The sequence below is a fragment of the Triturus cristatus genome, chromosome 7, assembly GCF_964204655.1.
Source record: "Triturus cristatus chromosome 7, aTriCri1.1, whole genome shotgun sequence".
Taxonomy (NCBI): Eukaryota; Metazoa; Chordata; class Amphibia; order Caudata; family Salamandridae; genus Triturus; species Triturus cristatus.
Genome location: NC_140590.1, coordinates 1263464309 through 1263486163, shown reverse-complemented (window position 1 = coordinate 1263486163; position 21855 = coordinate 1263464309). Strand labels below are relative to the sequence as shown.

At 45.3% G+C, this 21855-nt stretch overlaps 1 protein-coding gene across 1 annotated transcript in view; it reads left to right on the top strand.

Moving 5' to 3' along the window:
* The window catches only part of LOC146811781 (serine/threonine-protein kinase NLK2-like), a 312019-nt gene that overhangs the window by 89373 nt on the left and 200791 nt on the right, over positions 1 to 21855 (top strand). The window contains exon 3 of the mRNA XM_085618770.1: positions 19744 to 19799. Coding sequence (XP_085474896.1) covers positions 19744 to 19799 — 56 coding nt within the window. The remainder of the gene's footprint in view (positions 1 to 19743; positions 19800 to 21855) is intronic.

Genomic DNA, 21855 nt, shown 5'->3' with positions numbered 1-21855 from the left:
AGTGCATAACCTGGAAGCTGTTCCACTGAATGTAATTGGTCACAGTATTCTTTCCCTGTATAGTGCCACATTTTTATTCTAGCTTTCCTTGTCCCTGCTTTTCTCTCCTCTCCACTTTCACCAACAGTCTTGAGGCAAATTAACTATTAGATTCTTACACCTATATGACATGATAGTCTGCCTGCACACTTTACCCACTGCCCAAGAGGAGTATATGGATCAGCCTGTTCAATCCAAAGAGCACTTGCTGAAGCCTTTATCTGACCCTATATCTCATGCAGTCCCCAGCTGAGCATCCTTTCCTGCCTACCTGTCAACTAACTTGTGGCCTGAATGGGTGGATAAAGTTAATGTGCCTTTTCCCCAATGCCTATCCGCACTACCGTGTGCCCTATATTTCCCTCTTGATCTCTTTTGACCTTGGCCCTCCAGTCAGAGCTGAATGTTGTCTGTTGCATTACAGTAGCCACCTTGCATGCCTTACGACAAAACAGTGTCCAAAACTGTACCCACTGGCATCAGAGGAAGGCTCTGTGATGTGGCTTCATAGACAAGACACCATTCTAGCCTGCTTCTCTTTTAGGACTGGCCAGTTTTTAGGTCTCGCCTAGCTATTGCGTAGCAATCGCTATGCGAGATTCTAGTAAGGGGCTCCCAAAAGTGCTCCCAAAAGTGGATTGCATGGCAAGCAAGCGCACAATCACGTGCATCGTGCCGCCATGCAATCCACTTTTGGGAAGCGCTTCAGCCCACTGGCGCGTGCACCTACTTCAAAGGGTCCGCTCCCCCGCCTGGAATGCGCTCCCCCGCCCCTTGCCGCTTCAAAGCCCGTGTTTAGCGAGATTAAAGTGACACTTCAATCTGGGCGCGAGACTGACGTACAGCAGTGCACAGGGAGCTCGAGCCCACGGGAAGACACACGCTACTTTTGTCTTCCTTGTTGGCTTTGTTGTGTGTTTGACTCCTCTTAATGTCCCTGATTGGCATCAAATAATCTTTTGTGTAACTCGCTTAGTAGAAATGCTATTCAATTTCTGTATTTGAAATGTTTTAGTTCACAAAGGTTATTTGAGTTCTTCGTGGTGGTAGGTCAGTTGGCTGCTTATATGGGGCTACCAATTGTTAGAGGTAAATTACGCTTCTTTTAAGCAATAGGAGGACCTTCATTAATGGCCGATAGGAGGCAGTAGAAAATCATTCATGTGGCCATCTTCTATGTGCCGACTTTTTTACAATAATAGCTAGAATTGGTAGGAGATACATGCCACAGAAATCTTTACTAAAAGATCAGTAGGGGATATTTGGTCATTGTTGGCCTAGTTACTTGTGCGAAGCTTATGCCCCTTTCACTCATGTGATTTTGTAGCTTTTTAGCATGTGAAAAAGGAGGTGCTATAAGTCAACAGTATTGCTCTTATGTCCGAATTCACTGCCCTGTTGAATTTGAATGCAGTGCACAGCAACCACGCATTGATTCTCATGTTGTCTCACCATTATCAGCAAAGTAACGGCTTGCTTTGCATGCTCACTTTTCCTCGGTTCTTATACCTTGAGCAACCATGCTGCAGATGGGTGATTCGTTAGGATAATGTCATACCAGTAGTTTCAAATGAAAATGATGCCTTTAAAAGCAGCCTCTTATCTTAAAAGTATTCAGCACGTTCAATCGACTGCGTTTTTAATGACATGCATTGTCCTAAAGGCATACGTAAGTCATTGAGCCATTCAGATTTCTCAAAATTTACAATGCAGTTTATTTAATCAAGGTTGTTTATTTATTCCTAGTTGAGAAGAGTGGAAGAATACATTCTTTATTGAACATCAACATCACATGAGCCCACCTTGAGGGGCAAGTGGTGAAACATTGAAGAGCCTCAGGGTTACTATTCTAACCCATTTGTTAAAGATCATTGTAAGCTGCCACTTGGTCTGCAAGTCATTCTCATGACCATCCAGTGAATGATGGAACAATAACCCTAAAACCCAACTTAGCAACTTCATACATTATGTACATTATGCAATCCTTATTTTTGGTGCTGTAGGATTAGGCGAAGAGAACCATTTTTTCTGGTCATCAGAAGGCCTCTTAAAACCTGTGATAGTCATATATTAAAACCTTAAAGATAATGCCGTTTTTAGGTCTCGCGCCTACGGTTGCAGTGTGCAGCACTGCTCGCGCAGCGAGAGACATCTTGTAGGGGGTTTTAGAAACGGACCTAGGAATTACACATGCTTGTGCTTTTCCTTTTGGCACAGGCTATTGGCCTTTGCGTGCATCTTTTTATAAAAGACAGCACGCAATTGGCCAAAGACGGGCGCATTGCTCCGCCCATGGCCTATTGGTGTCTGTTACGAGCACCGCTGCCATGTGGTTTCAATTATCGTGCCCAGACACTGGCGCGATAATTTAATGCACATGTCTCGCGGGCATGTTTGATTTGGATCGATTTAATTTTTTTTACGTTTCGCCGTCAAGCTGGGGTCCTCTGGTGCCTTCAACTCAGTGCATTGGTGTCCCAAAACCCTACCATCTCTTACGAGCCATCCTGGTTCCGTTGTGCTCTCAGTCCAGCGCCTTGTGTTTCGCACCCTGTCTTTTCACGTGCCCCCACGATCTTGCTCAGTGTGTGCCCCGTTCTGCTCCCTCTTCATCCCGTGACCTGTCCCCTCTTTGGTGTCCTTTTCTGCCGTGGTAATTACCTGCACAACCCGGGTGCATCCATCACAGTGTATCCTTTGTTCTGCTCTTATAAGCACCATGCTGTACCCGAGCTTTCCCTCTAAGGTATGTTCCAACCCGTACCCTGCCTTTGCATGATACACGTTACTGTCCACGTGAATGCTTATCCAGTTATGTCCCTTTTACGCCTTGCCCTTTACTGTATCCTAGTCCCTTTGTATCCTCTACACTCTACCTGGCTTATGCATTATGCCCAGAACTGCTGCTTCACCTTTTCGACCTCTAAACCCCGCTTGTCCCCTTCAGCACCCAATTATGTACAGTTCTGTTCCTGGAGGGAGCTTTGCCACCCTCTAGTTCTGTGTCCCATTCCTTCTCGTGTTCTGCTTGCCTCGTTCTGCCAAGTCCCGTCGCCCACCCTGACAGCTCGTGGGCTGCGCCCTGTCACCAGTCACAGTTTGGTTATTCGGCCTTGCCCCTGACCGTCGATTTGTCTCCTTCGACATTGCCTCATACTGTTGGTACGGGGCATGCGGCTCCATTCGTGCTTGCACTGCTGAATCCAATTTTGTTATCTGTCCTCTGAGTGTCGCGCCGCTAATGTCCCTTTTTGTGAGGGAAGCTTTCCCAGTTGATGTCCAGTGTGCACTTGTTTTTGTATGTATGGAAATGAAGCTTGCACTACTGATCACCACGATGTTATTGTTCTGTGAGTAGGAGTGAATGTAAGCCTACGAGAATGGCTAAGAATGGGCAAATGCAATTCGGTCAAGAGAGGGAAATGGCAAACGTCTTTGAGGGGTGAATGTCATGCCTATCAAGATGGTGACTGTCAGTCTGTAATGTTGGATGAATTTCAGTAAGTCGGGATGGGTCAGTTTTGAAAAATGTAGGACACATGAGTGTCGTGTAGGTTTGACTGAACGTTCAGGAGATGGGGGTCAGCCTGTTCTGTCAGGATGGGTGACTTTGATCCTGTCAGCATATGGGAATAAAGCGAACCTCAATAGAGGTAAACGACATTATGTGAAGATGGGTGAATCGGATTGGATGGTGGCCAAAATGGGTGTTTGAAGGATAAATATTAGCCTGTCAGGATGAGTAAATATAAGCATGTCAGCAACAATAAATCCCATCTGCCAGAAGGGGGGTATGCAGGTATGTCTAGAGGGCTGAATATCAGGATTGCAAACAGCAGTCTGCCACGATGGGCGCATGGCAGAAGGAGTCAAAGGCAGTCCAAGAGTCATTAATGTCAGTCTGCCCCGATTGGTGAATTTCAGGATTGTGAATGCCTGTTACAGTAGGGAATGACAACGAGGGGTGAATTTCAGTCTGATAGGCGGGGTCAGATATCGGGCATCTTTTATCTTTAAGCCCATTCCCTGAATATTCCCCTTGGATACAACTGATCTCTGCAGATCAGCCAAGAGGCTTGCACGACTAGCCTATAAAATCAAGTCATGTCTTACTGTAGGTTGAGGGCAGCGGTTGACGTGTTAGGCTTCCAAAATAGGGTGTGGCATGCACATTCTAGTTTTACAAACTAATCTATGAGACTAAAGAAACGTGAGACAGGCTCAGTTAAAACAAGCATTTGCAATGTAATAGGTCTTGCAATTACGCGAGTTTGAGCTATTGACATTGCAAAAAATAATGCCTTTTATTTTTGTTTTTAAAACTTATATAAAAGGCATTGTTATTTACAATGCCAATGGCTGAAACTCCTGTAACTGCGAGACCTATTGCAATGCAAATGCTTGTTTCGATTTTCCACCATGTCATCCATTCAACACACAGCCGCCCTTGAATTCTAAGAACAGTAGTCAGAGCTGAGCTTTCTGTAACTGGTGCCAGCAACTCTTCCCACCAGATCCTGGTCCCTGTTGCTCATTTCATATTGTTTGACAGTTCAAAACATTAGTTTCATCATCAAAAAATTAACAACATAAGCACGATGATTTACAAGATTAAAACAAGAAAAAATGCCATTAACAAAATTCCAGTGCAATAAGTTCATTGAATGGTTCTAAATCTAATTGAAAGGATTTCAGTGCAAAAGTTTGAGTAGTTATCAGTGGTCACTGTGTGACTTGCCTTTATACAGTAGCTACTAATTACTGTCTTCGTAGCCATGCTATGTACAAACAGTTCGAGACCGCCACCACCATGATCGAGGAAGTACCACTTTTACAAATTCTATTGGCTTCTCCTTGATCTAATAGACTGAGGGATCTACACAGGGTGACTGTCTATTTGCTTCCGGGTTTAACATAAAGAAGACAGAACAGCAAATGCTCATCAGTTTTTGGTGTATTTTTGCAATAGAGCTCTTAGTCAGACCCCTGATTTGTCTTTCCCCAGTGTATGGTAAAAGCTGTTACTGGAAGGGTCCCATACCTGAACTGGAAGTATACCGAATGGGCATGTACCGGTCAGATGAAATCCAGGAACCCCTCAGCTTTTCTTACAAATTTGTGAAGTAAAAAGGCACTTGTTAAACCAGCTGTAGAGGTTATATTCTCCCTGCAACTGGTAGCTTTCTCCTCGACCAAATTTTTTAACTGCAAGTGCATCAACATCTCCTCTCTAAATCTAAGGGGGCAGCAGTACCCTCCTGCTGCCAACTTTATATGGCTTTTTAGGTCGAGCCTGAGCCAGCGCGCATACGCTGCTCTGCGAGGCTTCTTGTGTTTACTCTGTGTGCGTCTGACTCCTCCCGCACATAGGATTGGCTTTTGCGTGTGTCTTTCAATAATGAAAGCACGCAAATGGCTTAAGGCGGGCGCATGTCCCACCTCTTTATTCAATGTTCACTCCCACGACGTTTTGCTCTCTGGAGTGAGCAGCGGCATGCTGGGTGACAGCTGCATTCCTCGTGGGTCAGGTTACACACAACGCACTGTACTTTCACTTTTGCTTGTTTTTTGGGTGTGTTCGGGCTCCCCGCTACATCCCAGGCTATGATTCCTGTTCGGAGTGAGTTCGCCAGTAAATAGGAATTCCAGTGTGCCAATGATTGTTGGAGCTGCTTGAGGGATTCTTCGAGGTCTCCCCCCTTGCGTAGTACTTTAGTCTGAATCAATACCATGTCACTGCAGTCTATAAATTACCTATTGCGTAAATATTTTATAGTGGCATGCGGGGAGCAGAGCACGTGCTGTAAATAGGCCACACACAGAGAGCGGTGCCAGGCTATGGTTTTCGACAAAAGTTAACATTTACCTTCCATCAGGCGCCTGGTTTCATTTCTTTTTTTTTGGGGTCTGTTCGGACGCTGCGTTGCCTCACACGGCGCCCGTTTTGATGGCTTTTTTATTTTAAAAATCTGCTTTCTAATCCCTCCCCTCCCGTTGTCGTGTTAAATTTCTTCCCGCCCCCGTTGCTATTGTCCATGCGGTCTTTACTCTCGCCCCCACGCCCACCTCTCGTTGTCTCCTGCCCCCCTCCTGTTGTCCGTGCTGTCTTTACTCCCCCACCTCCCGTTTACTGCAGAAAGTACAAGTAAAGGGTCCCGGCACCTTGCGCTTACCTTATTCCCTTATAAGTTACCCTTTTTAGGTCTCGCCTACGCTGTGCGCATGCACTGCATAGGAGACCTTTAGCCGGCGTGCAGCTTTTTTTACAAAGCACATACTCGTGCTTGTGGCGGCATACGGCTTGCGGGAGTGCGCACAAGCACGAGTATGTGCTTTGGCAGCCATGCACCACAAGTACGAGTATGTGCTTTGTAAAAGGAGCAGACTACCGCGTACCCGCGCATGGCTTTCCGTCATGGCTCATTAAGTGCTCGCTGCACATACAGCCGGTGGCTGTAACACCTTCTTCTGCTTGACCAGACCATCCAGTATCGCTGGCACCATCTTGGTGATGCAAATACAAAAAATCTTCCCTCTTTCCATAAAACACATAAACTATTCTAAGCACTTTTTTCATTCAGTGTCGCTATAACTCTTTCACTCTTAAACCGACACACACTTAAATTAAACCACTTTTTATTATTCTCCGTTTCACGCTCTTTCTAGCACTTATATAAACGTCCTCTCTTGCACAGACGTTCACACACACACTGTATCTAAATCAGACAGACATACACTACTCCTGCGGCATGTTGTGTACCCTCACAACCTTCCAAAATCTAAGCCTGGCACTGATGATCACAATATCCCATTCCGCAGAACACATTTCTGACAGCATGTTAGCACTGACTCGTTTGTATACTACAAACCTGCGATGCTCCTATCCTGCCTTGCTCTGCTGGTGGGTGGGCTCCTCTCTGAATCACCATGAAGGAGAGAGGCGACGGAACTCATCCAGGCGAGCACCTGTTCCAGTGGCAGATGAACGCGGATTCTTTTCACTGTAGTATACATGCTATAGTCTTCACAGCGCTGATGCTGTGATTTAAGTGTGCCTGAGATTTATTGCAAGCTTCTTTCACGTATCTGTCCAGACAATAGAGGGAGTTGCCTGCACTGCTCCCAGAGATTGTGACCATAACTTCCCACCATTGCACAGACCGCACGCACCCATGAGGGACTATGTATATGTGTGGAGGATTGTAAACCGGGTCGACTTGGCCAGTTTATGACACTGGCCATTTCCTGGAGTTTGGAGGCATTGGAGGCCGGGTTTGGCAGTTGAGGGCCACTGTCTTCAGTTCCCCAGTGTTTGTGGCAGCAGCACAGCAGGTAAAAACAAGCATTTGCAATGCTAAAGGTCTCGCATTTACACAAGTTTAAGCTATTGGCATTGTATATGACTGCCTTATATTTGTTTTAAAAACCAAAACATAAATAAAAGACATTGTCATTTACAATGCCAATAGCTCAAACTCGCATAAATGTGAGACCTATTGCATTGCAAATGCTTTTTACCTTAAGATCTGGTGAATTGGTAGACTCAATCACCATTAAGTTCAAGGGTAATTTTATTTTGCTTGGAGTTTCATTTTAAGGCACAGGCTTACATTTGTGATTTGAGCAAATAACCATACTCTGGATCTCACCCACACACGGGGATGCTTATGAGTGCAGCACGCTCCGCTCTAAAGCAGCTCCTTCTAACACTCTCACTCACCAATTACTCTTGCTGCCTTTGCTAAAATTGTGTGTGACCGATTAAGCAGCAGATGTGACAAAACACATAAAATGTCCCAAAGGCGAGACCTATTGGCTATGCCAATGCTTGTTTACTTTATTTCCTCAACACATTCACTTTTTCTCAGTAATGGGGGCCATTTAATTTCTATCATTCCATTCCAACAGCCAGCCAATCAGAGCGCTCACGGTTCTTGCGGAATGCTCTTGCTCCTGCGAGAGCGTGAAGGCTCACGGGAAAGAAGGCCTCTCGACCAATCCCAGGGCTCCATTTTTGATTTTGCACTTTCGCAGGACACACTCCAGCCCAACTGCCAAAATATACAATTATTTTTTGCGATTCATTTCACAAAAACTACTGAACAGATTTGCACCAAAGAACAATAGTCTGCGGCCAAAGATCTAGCTTCCTGACGAATTTGATGTAATTCCATTCAGCACTTTTTGCTGTAGTTGTGTCTGAAGAAGTCTATGGAAATGAGTGGGGATTTTACGTTTTGGTGCCGCCCTCCTTTTTTCTTGGCCCAGTTTGGGAGGTCATCGGACTTTGAAGTACATTATCTATACCTTCGCCCAAAAGTAACAGCAATGCAGACCACATAATTTGGTGGTACTGTGGAACTAACATTAGACTCGATCAATGTTTGATCTTGTGTTAAGTATGTGGTTATCTTTAGGTGGATGAAGAGTGGCATAGCATTGAAAATGTTCAGGTAAAGTAACAGAACAATGGAGATTAACTTGCTATCTAGGGTTGTGTGAAAGGAAGCCAAGGGAAAGGGTCAGGCACTGTTCAATCACATTTCTGAATGTATACAGCCAGATTGCCAAGAGCCAAGCATAAGGAGGGAGGAGGTGCAAATAAATGGTCTCCCAAAAAGCAAAATCAATATTGCAGTGTTCCAGTATATAGTTCCTTCGCAGCGTTTTGACAGTTACCATTTAACACCCAGCACAATACAAAGGATAAAGGAAGCTGATATGCTCTAGCTGAGAAGATGCTGGGCTCTATGGAATGGGTGTATATTGATCCAGGTCCCCGGACCTCCAGAGTCTCGGGATGAAGAACCCCCATGAGCAGTGACAGGTTGCCTCATATACCAATAGGGAAGAATGGGAACCACTTACTTCCAGAGGACACCATTCACATGGTCTCCAATTCATGCAATACTAAAGAAAGTTGCCATTCAACCCTTTCAGTTTATACATACCATGTTGACCCGGACTAGGAGGACCCATACAGATTTTATATTGGATGGTTGGTATAAGGCCTACTTTGCAAGGGTTTAAGAGGCTTGTGCCCATCCCCAGGAAATATGTATTGTAAGCCATCTCTATAACCCCTTATAAGCAGAAGGCAGTATTCTGGTTAATGCATGCAGAAGAAACCTCAATGGAAAGCTCCATTTGTTTGTGGGTACTCCCACAATGGTAAGCTGCCATTCACAATGGTCTTAATCACAAACACATGAGTAAAATGCTATCAGACGGCACTATGCAGGGAGTGTACAGAACCCAGTAATGTGGAGCTGCAAGGATATCACATAGGAAGGCTGCTATATATCCTCTTCTCCAAGGATGCAGGTAGTTCCTCAAAGTCCCAATCCAACAGTCCAGGGAGGAATATGGATATTTCTTGTTTTATTCTCCTGATTTTATTACTGGTCAGACTTGGTGTTCTACGATCCCGAAAAGAGGTCAGGGTGATTCATCTTTCTTGTGCCCTATCTTCTTGTGAACCTTCTTCATCCCCTTTCTGCGTTGCAGGTTTCCAGATATTTCCTCCTTCTCCGCACACTGCTTCCCTGAAAAGAAGAAATGATGCTTCACGCTCTTCTGGTCTGACCAGCACCTTCTTAGTGACTTATGAGTGATCTGTTTAAATACAGTAGCGTCTGCCGACTCCAACCCTCCAGCTCTTACCTGCACCAGCCGTCACCGGGTGGCAACTCTGGGATCGTCCCAGGTGGCAAAAGCTCTAACTAAGCAACTGTTTAAATAGGGACACCCTAAAAGGATGTCCCTCCCTCCTATCTCCACCCCTGTAAATTATTGGGCATCCAAGGGTTTTGTCCCTGCCTTCTCTCATTCTAAGGGAACTGATTTTAGCCCTATTCTCAAAAGTTGGCATTACCTTTTTTCTTTAGAACCGGCATCTCCAACGAGTAGTCTGTGAACTACTGGTATCTTCCGCCTACCTTTTTGATTATCCTTTTTTTAAAAATGTTTTTTAATATTCTTTATTGGATTTTATTCCGAAACAAACATGAGACTTGTACAATTGTCATGGCAATCTTAGCAACACACTACATTCTAACATAATGCAATATAAATCCGGTATTATCGAGCAAGATACAATCAATTGGCGCCTCAGTTCCTTGCAACATCACAACCCCTCCCCTACTGCAAGTTACTCAGCACAGCTCTTGCATGCCAATGTTCTAGAGGGCCCTCCAACCCGCAACATTCCCACATTTGAGCCATAATGTACTCCCAACGTGTTGTGTAAACCATGTCAGCTGTGCTGCTCAGTTAAGCGTTTTTGTTACTATCCAGCTCACCGTCCCCAGTGTCAGTTCCCAACTCCTCATTTACTCTGGTGTTTGTATACGTATGGTACAGCGCCCAGAAATTCTTAGGCCTACTGTGGGCGTAAGAAGGTCACTAAAGAGTTCAGTTTGCGTACTGCAATGTAGCATATCACTTGCCCATTGCTTTGTTGTGGGGGTCGGTTCCCACAACCAACCCATCGCAACTCTGCGCTTAGCAAGCATCAATCCCATATCTACCAGTCTACAGGTCCCCTTCGGTATGGGTTTGGAATAACCCAGCAACGCCAACGCAGGTTCCGGCAGAAGCACCTGCTCTGTTATTTGTGACAGTTCCTTAAAGACGAGATCCCAAAATTTTGCAATCCCAGGACCGAGCCAGGCCAAGTGGAAGAAATCTGCCGTCTGCTCACTGCAGCGTTCGCAACTTGTCTCGTCCCGTGTGGTAAACTCTATTCAGGTATTTGAAATGGACCAGTCTATGCCTACCATTCAATGAAATGTGCTTTGTACTTTCACAGCAGAATTTCCACATCGCAGCATCTATGTCCCTACCCAGGTCTCTTTGCCACGCCAGACGTGCTTTAGTGTAGTGGTTTTCCCTATAGTCCATGGACAGTCGGTAGATCTTGGAAACTATACATGTTGGCGATTCCGTTTTGATAACGTAGGATAAAGAGGGGACATCCGGCGGTTCTGACATATCGCTACCTAGTATGTGTAGCAGTGCCGGCCATGTTCTATGGAATTGGAATTTGGACAGGGGAGTTACAGTGCAATCTTCGACCTCCAGTTCCTCCTAGCGTTTCGCCGTGCCGCCCACAAATAGATCACCTATAGTTTGCACCCCTAGAGAGTTAAGCGCTTTCGTGACCCCTTTATCTCTGCACGGTGGTAGCCAATGGCACCAATCCAGTTGTGCGGGGAGTATAGAATGACACGAGCTTGCAACTTCAAGAGATGGTGCCAAGCATGCGTTGTAGCATTTACTGAGTCAAGGATGCCAGTCCCGCGATCAGCCGGGGCAAACATTAGAGTAGGCATCAGGCGCGGTGACGCCACCACCGTCTCTATCCGTAGGTGTGGGGTGTCCGGTGAGGCGTGTATCCAGTGGAATGCATGAGCACTCTATGCTGATCTATAGTATAGATCCAGATCCGGCACACCCAGTCCACCCATATGATATGGTAGTGTAAGGATGTCCCACCTGACCCGCGCATGCTTGCGGGCCCAGCCCAACCAGTGCATTAGGGTGTTAAGCTGCAGGAAAAAGGAGTAAGGGAGTACCAAGGGGATATTGGTGAAAAGGAACAAAAGCGGGGGAGTACCACCATTTTCATTATCAACACTGTGCCCAACAAGGACAATGGTCTAATCCACCTCTCTACATCATCTTCTAATGTACTGATTGCCCTCCCATAATTTTTCCGGAACACTATGTCCGAGTCGGTTTGTATTTGTATCCCAAGATATCTCACTGAGTCAGTTGTCCACTGTAGGGGACAATATGACTCAAACTGAGTCATGGCTCGGGTGAGGGGAAATATTCTAGATTTCGGCCATTTAACGTGAAGCCCCGATAGCGCCCCAAATCTAACCACCTCCCGAAGAACTGAGGAGAGGTGTCGCTTGGGCTCCCGTACGTATAAGAGCGTGTCGTCAGCGTAGGTGGAGACAATCAACTCATAGCCTGGAAACCTTAAGCCTTTATATCTGTGATATTCCCGGAGCACGCAGGCCAAGGGTTCAGCAACTAAGGCGTATAAGATCATGGATAATGGGCAGCCTTGCCGCGTGCCTCTAGTGACTTGAATAGCATCCGTCACAAGGTTGCCAATTTGTATTCTGGCAGTAGGTGCCCTATATAATATCCCTATCAGCTACAATAACACAGGACCCAACTCCATCCTCGTCAGGACCAGTCTCATGAAGTGCCATTCAACAGAGTCGAAGGCTTTCTACATGTCAAGAAACACCGCAAACGCCTGTATCTCCGGCTTAGTGTGTGGGATCACCCCGAGCACCGTTCGTATGTTATAAGTTGAATTCCGGTTGGGTACGAAACCGACCTGCTCCGGCGCGACTAATAGCGGGACCAAAGGGAGCAGCCAGTTGGCTAAGATCTTTGCAAACAATTTTGTGTCTACATTGATCAAGGAAAGTGGGCAGTAGGAGGCACACTCATCAGGTGGTTTGCCCGGCTTCAGGATAGTCACGATTATTGCCCCTCTCATCGAGGGTGGCATGTCCCCCGACACACACATTTCTTCAAAGTGTCATTAAGTGCGGGATCAACAAGCCTGCAAACACTTTATAAAAAGCGACTGTCAATCCATCTAATCCAGGCGCGCTCCCCGACTTCATGCCCGACAACGCGAGTAAAAGTTCATCTCTCAAGGGGCCGCATGAGGAATTCACGATGGGAGTCTGTAAGCCATGGGAGTTTTATGTGCGCTAAATAGTCTAGTATATCCGCTTCCAAAACGCCACTCCGCGTGGAGTAGAGCGCTGCGTAATATTGCCGAAACCTGTTTGCTATTGCGGCATCTTCCGTTCGGACATTCCCATCCTCCGTCTTAACCTCCACCACAACAGTTGTCGCTCTCCGTTTCCTGAGGAGCCGGACCAAAACTGAACCCGGCCGTTCCCCCTCACCATATACGTGTGCCGTTGCGTATTTTCCTAGGTGTTTTAATTCAGCATCAGCCGCGTCGTGATATTCTTCCAATAATTTTTTTAATTCCTCCGTTGCTGTATCGTCGGACCTGGTCAGGAACTGCTGCTCTAGTGACGCCAATAATCCTTCCAAGTCCGCTAACCTTTTGCATACCACCTTGAGGACACCTGAGTGCTTGGACATTGTGATACCGCGGATATACACTTTAAATGTTTCCCAGACTACTTGGAAGCTATCTACATATCCAACATTGGGATAAAAAAAACATTTCTATCGCCACTGTCAGTTCTTCCTTAAAGACGGCATCTAGCAGGAAGTAAGGCGGTAACCGCCACGTAAAGGGCGGGATACTTTGTTGCGGGGTGTCTATCACAAGTAGAATTGGGAAATGGTCCGAAAGCATTGGGGGAAATACCTCACAGACCCGAATTCGCTCGATCAGCTGTCTAGCTGCCAGCCAATAATCAATTCGGTGTGGAGGTCGTGGTACGCAGAATAGTGGGTATAGCCCCCCTTCTCCGGGAATCTGACGCTACACGTCCCCCAAGTCAAACTGTACTAGTATTTCTGCGACTGCGCACTGCTAGCGTGATGCAACGATCTGGCTCCCCTCCCCCCGATCTATCCCGCGTCGGGTTCAAAACCACGTTAAAATCCCCACCCCAGAGTTGAGTCCCCTCCCCACACAAGCGTACAGTCTCCGCCAATGTAGAGTAAAAGTTTGGGTTGTAAAAGTTTGGCCTATATATATTAATAAGGAGTAGTTCCATTCCCTTTCCCTTATATCTGGAGATCACGAATCGCCCGTTTCCATCTGTGTGCAGTAGTTCTAGTGTGAGAGTGGTCTTAGGGTTTACCCAAGTTAGCACGCCACGCGCATGTGTAGTGAACCCAGAAGCGTGAATGCATCTCCACAACCCCCTGCCGCACAGCATTGGACTGCCAAGAGGCAAGTGCGTCTCCTGCAGCAGCGTCACATCTAGCTTATGCCTAATCAAGTAGGCTAGGACCTTCCGGAGCTTCCTATGGTCGTTGAGACCGCAGACATTCCGAGTGAGCACTCGAATCTGACTGAGGGTGTTGCGAGTGTTGGTTTCAGTGATGGTCATCCTGGGGGAGTGTACTGTCTAAGGCGCCCATCTTGTCGGTCAGTTACCGTATATCAGTGTTCCGCAAACCAAAACCTACCGTAAAAAAGCGAATTGCCATATCTTCTCAGTCTCAAACCCCTTCCTCCCCCACCCACGTCAGGCAATCCCCAACTGTGCCTAGACGAGTAACCACAAACCCTACCCAATAGAACATCTGTACATCCAACAGGCCCATAAGGGGCAGTTTGTTAACCAAGGACCCGCCCACTCGAGCCAGACCCCGGGGTGTGTTTTACACTCGTGGGCAGATGTTGCCTGCACGGTCGGGAAGTGTGGTCTAGCCAGACCCAATTGCCCCCCTGCTTGCCATCCAGCCAAATAGAAGCATCTGCATCTCCATTCTACTCGCCACCACCTCACCCCATTGGTCACGCCAGTGGCAGAATGGCGTCATCCCCTACAAGAGTCAATCTCACTATGAGCTCAGTGATCCCATGATTACCATGGTGTCTTTCTCCATAACTGTCTTGCAGATAGACGAGGACTCCGCCATGTGGCCACAATACCCCTTCCCGCGCATATCCCCACCAGCCCCCCCCCCCCCCCCCCCCCCCCCCCCCCAAGGATATTCGAGGACTTGTATCTGCAAAACGGGCAGTCCAGTGATCAGTCCTAGTCATCCAAGTTGCCACCTGTCGCTCCCTCCAAAGAACTCCGCTCTGGACTGCTCAACTTCTCCTTAGACCATTCCTTCAGAACTTTCTGTAGCTGTTTTGGGTCTGTGAATATTCTTGAGAGGCCATTCCGATTGCTTCGAAGTTTCCCCGGGTACAGCATGGCGCATAGTCCAAATTGAGATCCCATATCTGCCGCATCAGAGGGGCCAAATGTTTTTGTGAAATCGGGGTATAAAGATATGTTTGATCCTTCATATTGAAGCAACTGTTTTTCTCTTGCCACCCTCAAGGCCGAGTCTCGGTAGTTCAGGAGCCTCGCAATTATCGGCCGTGGTGGGGCGCTATGGACAGGGTGGGGGCCCAGCGAGCGGTGCACCCTCTCGACTACAAAAATTATGGAGAAGGTGTCACTACCCAATAGTTTTACTAGCAACTGCTCCACAAACTTTTCCATGTTGCCTGTCGGGGTGGATTCCAAAAGGCCCGTGATACGTAGGTTGTTTCTGCGGGACCCCGCCTCAAGGTCCTCCGTTTTGTCCTGTAGGATCTGCATTACTCTCTCCAGTTGTTTGGGTTCTGTAGCTATTGTCGTCTGCGCGTCCTCCACCTCCGTGATCCTGCATTCCGACATGTCGAGCCGTTCTACTTGTTTGTCTAAGCGTTCCGACATTCCATCCATGCGGTATGAAAGTGAGTCGAGTTTAGCCCCCAGAGTAGAGAGACTTCCCTGCAGGCCCTTTTCCATTGCCATGAATTAATATATGTATACCAAAATTGAGTATTTGTTCGAGATGAAAATGTGTGAATTATCAGAACTCACTCAGTAGCTGAGGTTTGGAGAAAAATGGCTCAATTTTCGAAACCTATTTAAAGTTGATATTGAGTTATAAATAATGTTAGTTGAAATTAAAAAAATTGATTAAGCCTTTTTTACAATAATGCTGGCAATCCTGCCTGATGTACTGAGGTGACCACTGCTAGTATTCTTGGATATTGATGACACTAATGTAATCTTGTCTGGTGTAGTCACTAACACAACCTAATAATATTAGTAGCTCTGGATGATTTTCATTGAACGTAAGTAGCTCTGGTTTGAGAAAAGGTTGGATTCCCCTACTCTAGGACATGGTGTTTTGCAAACATAGCAATCCCTCGCCCAAGAAGAATTTTCTAATGAGTTTGCCACTACGTGTTGGTAAGCTACATCTAGGTAAGCCCTTCTCCCTGCAGTCAACATCTCGGCCACTGGAGTCTAGTGTTTTCGGTAAGTCTCCACACTTCTCCCTGTAGGTGGATTGGTCTGACAGTAGGTTTATTTTCCTACAAAAGTGCTCGGGCATCTTGTGAGATTACGTTTTCTTGTCCCGAATCGAGGTTAATCCTGCCTATGACTGCACCAGCTTTGGGGTAAAGTATACTGCTGGTGACAGTTGTTTGTGTCTTTGAGTGTTCTGAGAGCCTCTGAGACCCCTGTCCTGATTCTTTTCTTGGGGATCATAAATATGTGAGTCATGATCATGTTGGCTCTGGAGTACCACACATCATTCACCTTCTGACCAAGATTCTTTTTTTTATTTAAATTGTTGATTTTCTTTTTTTAAATATTATTTTGTTACTTAACAACAGGATATGTAACATACAAGGGACCCAGTTTAGATTTGTAAATAAATCATTGAGTGTACAGCTTGAATCGATTTGGTTGGCATTACAACTTTTCCATTAGGTGGTAAAAGACATTGATATATGCAAGTACAGTGTTCTATTTCTGTTTCAGTCCATACCTATTCACATCATCCATCTCACTATTTGCACTCTCTGTGCCCCACCTCCTCACTGAGAGAGTTAAATCATGTGATGTTACTAGAGGGTCTTTAGAAGGACATCTGAGAGTGGTTTTTATGGATGTTCCCTCCTAGACATCCACTTACTGCATGACTGCTTCCACAGGAGCACAGATGTACACCTCTCGTGTGGAAAAAGGGCATTTGAAAACCTAATGAGCCATGAGTTGACATCTACCTTTATCACCCCAGGAATAGCAGTGCTCCCTATGTTTGGTCTTGGCCTCCTTGTCCCCATTTGTTTTCTGGTCCTGATAGCAATCCCCATTCCCCCTAGGACACCTGTCCCCTATGTCCATTTTGTAAGGCTTCTGACCATTCTGCTGAGAAATTTCTACACCTGATTTTGTCTTCTGCTCCCTCTTTCACTTCAGTGTTATCCACTTTGTGACATATTTGCTTCCTCTATACTCGTGTGCTAGATTATCACAACCTGAGTTCTGCCTTGGCTCCACCAAATATTCTTCCAAGAGACATTCTGTCCATAAAATAATGCTTAACGTCTTGTGGGTCATTTATTTCCTTGCAAACACCAGACATGAAATTATTTTCTTGCTTATTTTCTTGCTCTGTGCATCCAAGTCTTTCTTGATATTCCCAGGTTCATATGTGCATGCTTTACATTAGTTGGGCCTTTTACTGGGGGTAAGTACAAACGTTCCAAAGAATCAAAGCGTTGTTCATCTACCCTTACTTTACACCCTAGCTCGGCTCCAAACTAGCCTCTCTCCTAATGAGTTGAAGGCATCTTGGTAGTCTTTCTCTTTCTTCACCACTCCTGCTTCTTTGTCTTCTGCACCACCCTTTCTTACAAAAATGAAGAGCATATGCAGTAGACAAAAGTCTGTGATACTTCTGCTCCACATATGAGTAGCGAGTGTTGCGTCATTCTCGAAGATGCAATAGAGTGTTGCAGTAATATTTGGAATACTAAATGTAATGTATGAACAGAGGCAAAACCTTGTGTCATTAGTTAACACAGGGCTACTTTTGACAAATCAACTGTGTGTTCCATCAGATGTTGTATGGACCCTTTAGTCCAAACATTGTGTCTGCATGCATTTTCCTTCATCTTACAGGCTACAGGTTGGACTGCAACCCATGTTCCTGTTCTGCATATTGAGGCACTATAGGGGATCTGGGTAAGAGTAACAAGCAACAGTGGGTTCAACATTTTTATGGCTGCAGCAGCTTCATCCACTGCAAATTTCCCTTCTCTCATTTAAGCCTGCACGAAGGCTTCAATCCAGCTTTGTAGTTTTAGAGAAGTTCTTTAATGTTGAGGTAACTTTTAAGAAAACAATTGACATGGAAAGCTGACTGGGAAGAAAAAGGAAACTTTTTAAAGACGTCTGACTTTTATGGGCTTCAAGCATCCAGTTCTCAAACACTGCATGCACCTCATCTAGACAGATATTTCCTTTTATTTGCCAAAAACAGCAAGCAAGAAATGGTACAAACCTGGCTCAATGACGAGAATCTTGATGACTTCTCGCCCCAAATTTAGCCAAATGACGTCACATGGATTCATTCTGGACACCAAACCTACCTTTAAAGGAACATATTGCCAAAAAACCAAAGACAAATTGGTAGCAGTCTTCTCTTCAATAAATATTTTTGATTTCTTCTGACTTCAGAACTGCTGTTTAGCCCTTGTTCTCTCACATCCAGATGTTGGTACTACCCTGTTTGCCCCACCCCCCAGACTTCACACTTCCCCCGCCCTACACACTGCAGCACATCTCCTACAGGACCTGAAGAAGTACTTCCACCCCTCCCCCCCCCCCTCCCCACTCCTTTTATCATATACAAAGCCATAATGACCAGCACTCCCACACCTCTTGCAGACCAACACACCATCTCTGGTGACTCTGGGGATAGCCGCAGGCACAACACCACCAATTAGAGACTAGAAAGTGTAAACAACTGAAAACAAGGCAGTTGTCTTTTCCATCCATGCAGGGACGATCTAGAACCGAATCTATGTATCTAACAGGACCAACCCAGTGCTGCTCCAATTTGGGAAAGAAGGAAAGATGTACCCTTGTCAAGCACTTTACAAAACAGAGGTAACAGTACACTTGCAATGTCCGAATCTAGCTAACTCTGCTATATCTCGTAGACTGTATGCTTACCTTTGACCCACTATAGCTCTATGCTGCCTTCTGACTTGGTTTGCACTATAGAAATGCTACATACATATTTACTTTCGAGCAAGCATTTGAATATAGTCCTGTGTTGTGAGCGTTTAAAAGAAAGCAACCACATTTTTGACGTTCGTCTTATCAAATAAGGTCTCCCTCATATATTCTCTGAAAACTTCACTCATGAGTTTGTATAAACCTGTGCACATGCATGCTCATTCTGAGCATTTATCTTGCGATGGTTTTTAACATAAAAAAAAATTATTCCTAGGTAGCCGCCCATTCATTTGCGTAAACGGACATTTATCTGACTCACCAGTTGCTATTCATTTTGGAATTTGTGATGCAAACAAGCATTAGCAAAGCTAATAGTCTTACACCATGTTCTAAAAGCAGATACCTTTTCATTTTGCCAATATTTAAGTGATTTATTTTAACCAATTAATTCAATTTTTTAATTCCTAAACAACTTCAACAGTTAAACAAGCCCAAATGTTTTTGAAAAATAAGAAACTGTTGTACAACTTCTATTGCCAAGCTCTTGGAATGAAATTATAGACCAGGAGCATATATGGAGCAGTATAAAACATAGAACAGATATTTGCAAGAGCCTGGTTCTTTGTTGATAATAGTGGGGTTTTGGTAGAGGATTTAATTTATTCATAAATCCTTTTTGCATTCCTTTTCTCTTTCATCTCTTTTCACCGTAGGATTTATTATTTTTTTTTTTTTTGGGTCTGTATGTCAATTTTATTTAGGATCACACGAGGGAAGTTTTCTTCTTGGTACTTTTGGCTTTGCTTGTTATTTAGTAGAGCACTAAAATAGATAAAGACGTCACTCGCATTGTATGGGGTCTATTTTTTGGGGTTGGGGAGGCGAGTGTTCTGACAGAATGTATGGATTCGCAGTGCATCCCTCTGCATCATTGACAGAAGATGTGCTCTTCATTTTTTCATGTCATAATTCTTTTATCTCTTTGCAGGTGCTGTCTGCACTGGATATTCTTCAGCCTCCTCAGATCGACTGTTTCGAAGAGATGTATCTTTTTATATGGACTGAGGGGAATAAGCATGAATAACAGAAGCACTTCTGCTTATTTTTGGTTTATTTTTATTCATTATTTGTTTACATAGTTTTAGTGGTGGGTAGTGCGCAGGACTGGTAAAATAAACGAATTGAGCTGACCTAGCATCACTATAGTATTAACAACACGGGGAGGGTAGACTTAAATGTATGGAAGAGCTTGTGATTGGAGAACAGATTAGTAGTCAGTTTCTACAAAAAAATGCTTGTTCTTTCGTAAATTATGCCTAGTTAATTCTTGTTATTTCAAGGTAGCCTATGCCCCATGTAGTTGTTTTTTTAAACTATGTAATTGTCAGATTATGTAGGAAGCACACCGCTATTTAGGTTGCGTTAACGGTTTTATTGCCACTTGTAGTTATGATACTCAAAATAAAGTGTCCCGATTTGTCCTGTGGTCATGCGCTCCTCCTTCAGTCACCAATTATTCTCCATGAGTTTCCGTCAATCCAATCAGGAGGGGGGGGAGACACAGGAAAACAAGGGTCAGCGCTATGCGCTATTTCTCAATTGCGGGAGAGGAAGTGGGGGAGAGGTAGTACACCCGGTTTCCAACGAAGGGTGCAGAGAAGTGAGAGACCGTCACTGAAAACTAAACAAACTAGAGAATCGCACACAAGCCGACCCTCTATGAGGCATACGAGAGTCTTCCCTTCTCAGTGTCTCGGGACGTTACTCCCACCCGCTTCCCACTCCCCAGAGACCGTGCACACACCTGTGCTAGCCACGCTTCTCCGGCAACACGGCTGGGCGGCTCGTGGGGTCGTTGGCCTCCTGGCACACCTTTGCGGGGTCTCAGCCGGATTCGGAAGGTCGCTCTTGCTCTTCGTCCCTCCTCCGGTTTGCAGCACGATCTCTTTCGCGTCTGGCTCAGCAGGTCCTCTCTCCCAGTTCAGCGACGCCTCCTCTTCCTGTTCAGGCCGCTCTTTTTCCTCTGATGTGGCGAGAGCCCACCTCCAAGGGGCGTGGCTTAACAGTCCCTCCACATCAGGGCCATCCGACATAAAGGGCCCGTAGCACAGATATTCAGGACCTCCCCGGGTGTAGTTTGCATCACGTATAGATTCCGGGGATGGAAAGGAAAGGAAGGTGTGGGCCAGTGAGGCAGAGTCTTGTCTTCAGCCGTAGCTTCAGGGTCAACAGGAGGTAGAGCCTGACAGCAATTTTTAGCAGATATCTGTATATGGAGCGAAGGTAGTGATGGAAAGGCAAAAAAAAACCTCAACAATATGATAAAGGGTTTTGTTGCTACCTTTTTCTTTTCTAACTACATACATTTGGGTATAGAAAACCATGCTCTCATAGTCTGCTAGCTGTGATTTTAGGCAAATTTGTCACTGTCATCAGTTATAAATTCATAATGCTGTAAATGCCTGTCTCCCTTTCTTACTGGTATGTTGATAATTAGTTACAACACCGGAAAATGGGTGTAGGACCCATTTGCAGAATAGACTGCATTTGTAGAGCTAACCTATGCCCTCCAAGAAGAGTGTAAGCTATCCAAACAGCAAGCACCTCCTAAACAAAAGAGCCGTAATTCTGCAATCGAGATGTGTGTTTTTTTTACCACCAATGTAACTGCATCAGAGAGCATACACTGGGTCTAAAGCTACAAATGAAGGACTACTTTATAACTCCATCACCACAACGTAATGGGAACGCACGAGATAATGTAACTATCCTAGGAATGCCTTGGCCTTGGAGAACCGCGTGGCTGAAGGGGGATAACCCAAAGCCCACTCCCTCTCGTTTTATTTGTTGTTCATTTTGAAGAATTGATCACAGAAAAGATTCCAGACAGCTAATGGTAAGTGTAGCTGAGCCAATAAAGCTACAGAATAAAGCAGCCTGTGTGCACACCATATTTGGTATTTTTTTCTATCCATCTGTTTTTTCTGTAGTTGCCTATGTTTCTTTTAAAGCTTAAGTGGGATAATCATGCTTTGGGACCAATGCTATATGTTAAATTAAGACTAAAACTATAACAGTGAAGTACATTTTTAGTTTCTTG